Source organism: Amaranthus tricolor, chromosome 2 (genome assembly GCF_026212465.1).
Source record: "Amaranthus tricolor cultivar Red isolate AtriRed21 chromosome 2, ASM2621246v1, whole genome shotgun sequence".
Taxonomy (NCBI): Eukaryota; Viridiplantae; Streptophyta; class Magnoliopsida; order Caryophyllales; family Amaranthaceae; genus Amaranthus; species Amaranthus tricolor.
Window position 1 is genome coordinate 24,831,960 of NC_080048.1, and position 6,832 is coordinate 24,838,791.

Here is a 6,832-nt window from a genome sequence, read left to right on the forward strand (position 1 = left end):
AATATCACTTCGATATTATTCCATTTTTGACACTATAAATTTGAAAAGTGTGACTCTGATAAAAGATATAGCAGAGACTCGGCGTAAATCAAATATATTATATATTTTACCTAGAAATTCCATTATACCCAACTTTGAATTTTAGTTTACTTATAATAGAGTATCTAAATCTAGGTTTGTTTGGTAATCTTATAGTTGAGATATCTAAATCTAGCCTCGGTTTTATGTATAATATGATAAATTTATGATTCAAATAAAATTTGATGATTTTACAGGTTATTGCAAAATGTTGAAATTGAGGCATGTGAATTCAGACGTGTGAAGTTGGTTTTCGAGAACAAATTGCCTCAAGAGTTGTTTACTGAAAACAAGGTAGAAAGTGAAGGGTTCTCACCCATTAAAATTATGTTAGTTGATGCAGTTTCAGGGAACCTAATTACACAAGGCCCGTTATCTAAGAAAAAGGTTAAGATTGTTGTTCTTCATGGCGATTTCAAGGCAGAGCAACTAGAGATATGGACAAAGACTCAGTTTTGTAATCATATAATCGAAAAAAGAAATCCTCAAAAAAGGCCATTGTTAATCGGTGAATGTTTTGTTACACTAAACAATGGAATTGGCTTCATCCAAAATATTTTGTTCACTGATAACTCCTGCTGGGTTAGAAGCAAGATGTTTAGGTGGGTGCTAAGATTGAAGGAGAAGAAGATAATATAACAGAAGCAGTCAGTAATCCTTTCCATGTTAAGGACCGTCGTGGAGAATGTAAGTTCTATGCGTTCTAACTTATTAAAAAAATACTCCCTCCGTCGCATTGAATTTGCATCATCTTTCATTTTTCATTTTAGTCCTTTCTATTTAATTTGTATCATTTCTAGTTTTGAACAATGGCCCACCACTTTCTTTTAACTTCATCCACACAATTCATTCTCTCTTCATTTATTACCACTTTTTTAAAAATACACCAATTCCTCTTTGAGGCAATTCAAAAGGACGACATAGTATTGTTTTTGTATAGGAACCAACTGAACCAAAAGCTTAAGCTTATTGTTGGAATCTCAGAATATGATATATACTCTAACACGCCTCCTCAAATGAGAGTCATTTGGGCTAAAACTGTGAATGTAGCACAAGCTCACTTCATACTTGGCGCTAAATGTTCAACTTTAAATGAATGGTAGTTGAAATTTAAACTTGTGGCCTCTTATTACGTCGGCTTTGATACCATGTCAAAAAACCAACTCAATTAAAAGCTTAAGCTTATGGTTGATGTCTTATGATATATACTCTAAGTGTGTAACAAACTTTTGGTATTGATTCCATAACGTAAAATGATTGATGATTTATATATGTTATGTTATGTACAGCTTATCAGAAAAGTAAAAATCCATCCCCTGACGATGAAGTATGGCGTTTGATTGGGATTGCGAAAAACGGGAAGATATGCCAAAGACTGGAACAAAATGAAATTTTCAAAGTGAAGGATTTGATCACATATCAGAATAATGAAATTGAACTCAGCAAAGTAAGTCCATTTTGTATATTTCTTGTAAATAATTTTCCAAGACTAAAGGAATATGAATAACATTAATTTTTGATCTATTTAAATTGGTAGATCATTAAAGTCTCACCAAGAAAGTGCAAGGGAATAATTAAACAGGCTGCTGTCGGTTTCTTGTCAAACGTCAATTCAGAGCGAAACTCCAATCCAAGCTCGAACATACAACAAGTTTATTTCAATGGTGAGAAGAACATCAACTCAAATATTTGTAATTTCAATTGTTTTACATACATAATAAAAGATGAAATCTAAGGAGCGGCTAATTTTTTCGAATCCAATTTTCGGTTGCACAGATCAAGAACAAATTCAAATGTCACAGGTCTATGGAGGGAACAACTCCAACTCCATTGCTACCAACCTTTGTTTTCTTGAAGACCTACAAGCAGGATCATCTGCTAATATCCCCTTTTATGGCCAAGATTACTCAGTGCCACTATATTCCGCCCCCACACCTTTTTCTTCAGTTCAAACAATGGCTGAACAAGACACCAACTTTACAGTGGATTCTAACAGTGATCCAAGCATAGGTTTTCTGCCCTCAATTCCTGGTGTGGGTGCTACTGTTTCTATGACATCAGTTCCTCTAAATGACCTCGGAAATGTTTTCCAAAAGGATATTGATTAGTGCTTAAAGGCTGAAGGTATCATATATTGTAAATTTTGATTTCCTCAGGCATATAATAATGAAACTCTCGTTTGTCCAAATATTAATGTCATCAAACGTATATTATTAGTGTAACATTGACTATCAAGTCTACCACCATAAGTGTAAATGTGTAATATGGATAAACTTCGTCTCCCCGGTTGATAAATAGCTGGATGACATGCATTGAGGTGGAATAATATTGTATGCTACTTCCTTTGTGCTGTTTTGTTGCAAAGTTTACATGGGCACAGAAATTAAGAAAAGGTGGACACAACATATAAAAGATAATTCTACCATTCATTTTAATTCTAATTTGAACAGAAAAAAAAGAAAAACAGCTTTTATACTTGCTTAAAAAAGGTGGGCACATGTGTAATTATACACCCTAAAACAAATTTTAATTTAACTTGCTTACAAAAAGGGAAATCTTTTTTATTTCACAATGATTTTCCCCGTATAATATGATTTCCCCATCAAAATTACAAATTTCCACCAAAAAATCAAAATGTTCAATTCATTACAATAAAGAAAATCATAATGCCAAGAAGATGGATGAAATTCAAGGCCAAGAAGACGAATTCATCAATCTTGATATTTAGGTATGTATTTTTAACTTTGAAAACCTCAATATAGATTCTAAATTTGACATTTATGAAGAGTACACAAGTGAAAATTATGGAAACATAGATGTTGGCCTTTTAAGGTTTTGATGATGACTTCACTTTTAAATAAACAAACATATTTTTAGAGATTGTTTTGTAGGTATATATCCGATTTAGTTTGAATCGTTGATGAAGCCTATGACTTGGTTCGTGGAAGATGTACATGTCTTAATATGTCCAAGATATTAGATAAGTGTTATAATGTTCAAAGTAGACGTACAGTCTACTGTTCCTAAAATGAACATTCTGACTGAAGTTGAAGCTGGAGACAGTACGCTGTTCCTACGTAGCAAGTCTGGAGAATAACATCGACTGGAAAATTGCGAATTAATTATTTTCTGTTTTTAAGTTCATGTAATGGTTTTGAATTAATTTAATTGCTTAAATTAATTAGTAAGTTAATTGGCTAATCTATTTTTAGGTTTTCTAAAAATAGCCCAAGACTTTTTCTTAATTAGATTTAGATCTCCTATTTTTTAGGATCTTATGTTTTTAACTCCTATGCTATTTTTAGCATAAGGAAACTGATTTTCTCTTTGAGCAAATGACAGCCGATCATTTATTCTTGTGGTAATTTCACTATCCGTTTGTTTTAAGAACGTGGATGATAGTGGGAGGTGTGCCTGAGGTAACTGATGTCTGTTCCCTGTATAAATAAGAGGAACTTTGCTCAAACCGTGTATCCATCCAAGAGGATCCAAGAGTGTCCATTAAAGGGAGATCATTTTAAGAAAAATATTTTCAGTTTTCCAATGCCAATTAATTTATTATATTTTTCTTAAGTAATTATTTTAATTTTTATCCTCTTGAGAAATGGCCTTGTAAGGGTTAATGAGTGTTTTCTTGTAATTAGACTTGTGGGAAGTCTAAGGGAATAGAGAAAAGAAACGTGAGAAAAGAAAGAGAAGGAGAAAGTAGAGAAAGAGAATTAGGCCTAGAGTAGAGAAGCTTCAAGTGAAGCAAACATTGTTTTGTGTAATTCTAATTGATTGCCTAAACATAGTGAGAATTTTGAAATCCCGGGGGGGTCGTGGTTTTTCCTTCTTATTAGGCCAAGAAGGTTTCCACGTAAAATATTTGTCTCCTTTTATTTCTTGCTTCTTAAGTTTAAGATTTATTTTGTTTGTTAAAGTTCCGCAAATTAGAGCAAAAACGTAGTACAACTCAATACACAACAATTCACCCCCCCCCCCCTCTTGTTGCATTTGATCATCTCTTCATATTCCAACAATTGGTATCAGAGCCCTGTTCCTCATTTAATCAGGAAACCCTGAGAGCAGTATCCTGTTCCCACAGAGATGTTGAAGATGAACGAGCGCATGGAAGAGGGGTACTCCACACAAAGGCCACCCATGTTTGATGGGAAATTCTATACTTACTGGAAAAATAGAATGGAAATCTTCATAAAGGCCGAAAACTATCAAGTTTGGAGAGTTATTGAAGTTGGAGACTTTGAGGTGACGACCATCAACTCCAATAACGAAGCTATTCCAAAACCAATCACTGAATATGAAAAAGAAGATTTTCAAAAGATGGAGATGAACGCTCTTGCTATCAAATTGCTTCACTGTGGTCTTGGACCCAATGAACACAATCGTATAATGGGTTGCAAAACTGCCAAGCAGATTTGGGACCTGCTGGAAGTTACCCATGAAGGTACTAGTGAAGTAAAGCGATCCAAGATTGACCTCCTAATGTCCAAATATGAAAGGTTCGTTATGGAACCTAAGAAGAACATTCAAGAGATGTTCACCAGGTTCACAAATATCACGAATGAATTGGTCTTTCTTGGTAAGATCATTCCCGTTGATGAACAAGTTAGGAAAATACTTAGGAGTCTTTCTCAAGACGAACGCTGGAGAGCTAAGGTCACAGCCATTCAGGAATCGAAAGATTTCACCAAATTTAATTTGGAAGAGTTGGCTGGTTCCCTCATGACTCATGAATTGCATTTGCGAACAGCTGACAGTTCCCGAAACAAAGGACTGGCTCTGGCAGCAGATGATAGTGAAGAGTCAGACGCTGGTGAAGAGGAAGCTGCTATGTTGGCACGTAAATTCAAAAAATTCTTCAGGAACAGCAGATATGGAAATCAAGGAATAATAAAGAAAAAGGAACTGCTAACATGAAGAAAAATTTTGAATGCCACAAATGTAAAAGTACTGACCACTTCATCAAAGATTGCCCTCTATGGAAGAATGAGAAGGGCAAGGGAAAGACAAGAGAAGCTGGAAGGATGCCTAAACAAGGAAACTTCAGAACTGATTTTCGAAAAGCTATGATCGCAGCTTGGGGTGATAGTGAAAGCGAAGCTGAAACTGAAGCGCCAATAGAGGAAGAAACCGCAAATCTGTGTCTCATGGCATCTCATGAAGAGTCTAAGGAAAAAGAGGTAATGTCTTCTAGTCCATCTCCTAAACAACTGTCTAATTTAAGTAAGGATAAATTAATCAAATTGCTGTTAGAGACACAAGAAAAGTTCAATGAAAAAACAACTAAGTGTCTCCAAATTGAGAAAGACCTTAACTTAAGTAAAGATCATATCTCATACCTAAATTCCTTTAGGATCGATGTGCAAAGTAGATTTTTTGATTTGTTAGATAAGAATATCATTTTAAAAGAACAATTGGAGAAATTAAAGCAGAATTTCATTATTCTTAACATTAAATTAAATCAAAACAAATTGCTAGGATTAAAATTGGTTAAAAATGATAAAACCACTCATGTGTTTAGCACGGAATTTCAAGAAATAAAATTAAAATTAGAATCATATGAAAAAGAAAATAAGTTTCTAAAAGATCAAATTAACTTAAAAGGAAAAGGGAAAATCAATGAAATTCCCAAATGGATTCTAAATGCTAAAACCAAGAATAAAGAAGGTCTAGGTTATGTTAAGAATGAAAAAAGGAAAAAGGTATATGTAGATCTCCCTAGTAGTAAAATCTATTCCTTTTGTGGTAAAAATGGACACCTAAAATATCAATGTGTAAAAAGGGAACAGCACACTAAAGCAAATGAAACTTATGTCGAATACATATGGATTGAGAAACATGATTCAAATTTAATCGACAGGGAACCTAAGGCTGACTGGGTTCCTAAAACTAACCATTAGTTTGCTTTACAGGCTCAAGTGAGGGGGAACAACTCATGGTATCTCGACAGTGGGTGTTCCAAGCACATGACGGGTGATAAATCAAGATTTCTCTCACTTGAAGCGTATGATGGGGGAACTGTAACCTTCGGTGATAATATGAAGGGTGAAATAATCGCCAAAGGAAAAGTTGGAAGATCAAGCTCCCATGCCATTGACAATGTATTTTTAGTCGAGAATCTAAAACACAATCTTTTAAGTATTTCTCAATTTTGTGACAAAGGTAACTCTGTTAAGTTTACTTCTGAACGATGTATAATTTCTAGGAACAACACAGGAGACCCTGTACTAGAGGGAATCAGAAAAGGAAACACCTATGTGGTGGACCTGGACACTGTTCCCAGAAACAGTCTAACGTGTTTAAGCGTTATAGAAGAAGACCCACTTCTTTGGCACAAGCGTCTAGGTCATGCTAGCTATTCATTGATTAACACCTTAAGATCAAAAGACCTAGTAAGAGGATTACCAGCAATAAAATTCCTCAAAAATGAAATTTGTGATCCTTGTGCTAAAGGAAAACAAGTGCGGTCATCCTTTAAATCAAAGTTTCTGGTGACTACTTCTAGACCATTAGAATTAATTTATATGGATCTATGTGGACCTATGAGAACACAAAGTCGTAGTGGCAAAAGATATGTGTTTGTCATAGTTGATGATTTTAGTAGATTTACTTGGACCTTATTTTTAGTAAGCAAAGATGAAGCTTTCGATGAGTTTGTATCTTTTGCTAATAAAATACAAAAATCTACCAATAATTCAATTGTTCACATTAGATCGGATCATGGCAAAGAATTTGAAAACTCAAACTTCAT

General features: G+C 34.3%; 1 protein-coding gene across 1 annotated transcript; it reads left to right on the forward strand.

Annotated features, from left to right (window-relative positions):
* The first annotated feature begins 405 nt into the window (after positions 1–405).
* LOC130805633 (calmodulin-binding protein 60 G-like) lies at positions 406–3,738 on the forward strand. Its single transcript, XM_057670417.1, has 5 exons — positions 406–597; positions 681–765; positions 1,368–1,525; positions 1,616–1,742; positions 1,855–3,738. The coding sequence occupies exons 1-5, from the start codon at positions 406–408 to the stop codon at positions 2,184–2,186; spliced, it is 894 nt and encodes a 297-aa protein (XP_057526400.1). The 3' UTR covers positions 2,187–3,738.
* Positions 3,739–6,832: the final 3,094 nt, after the last annotated feature.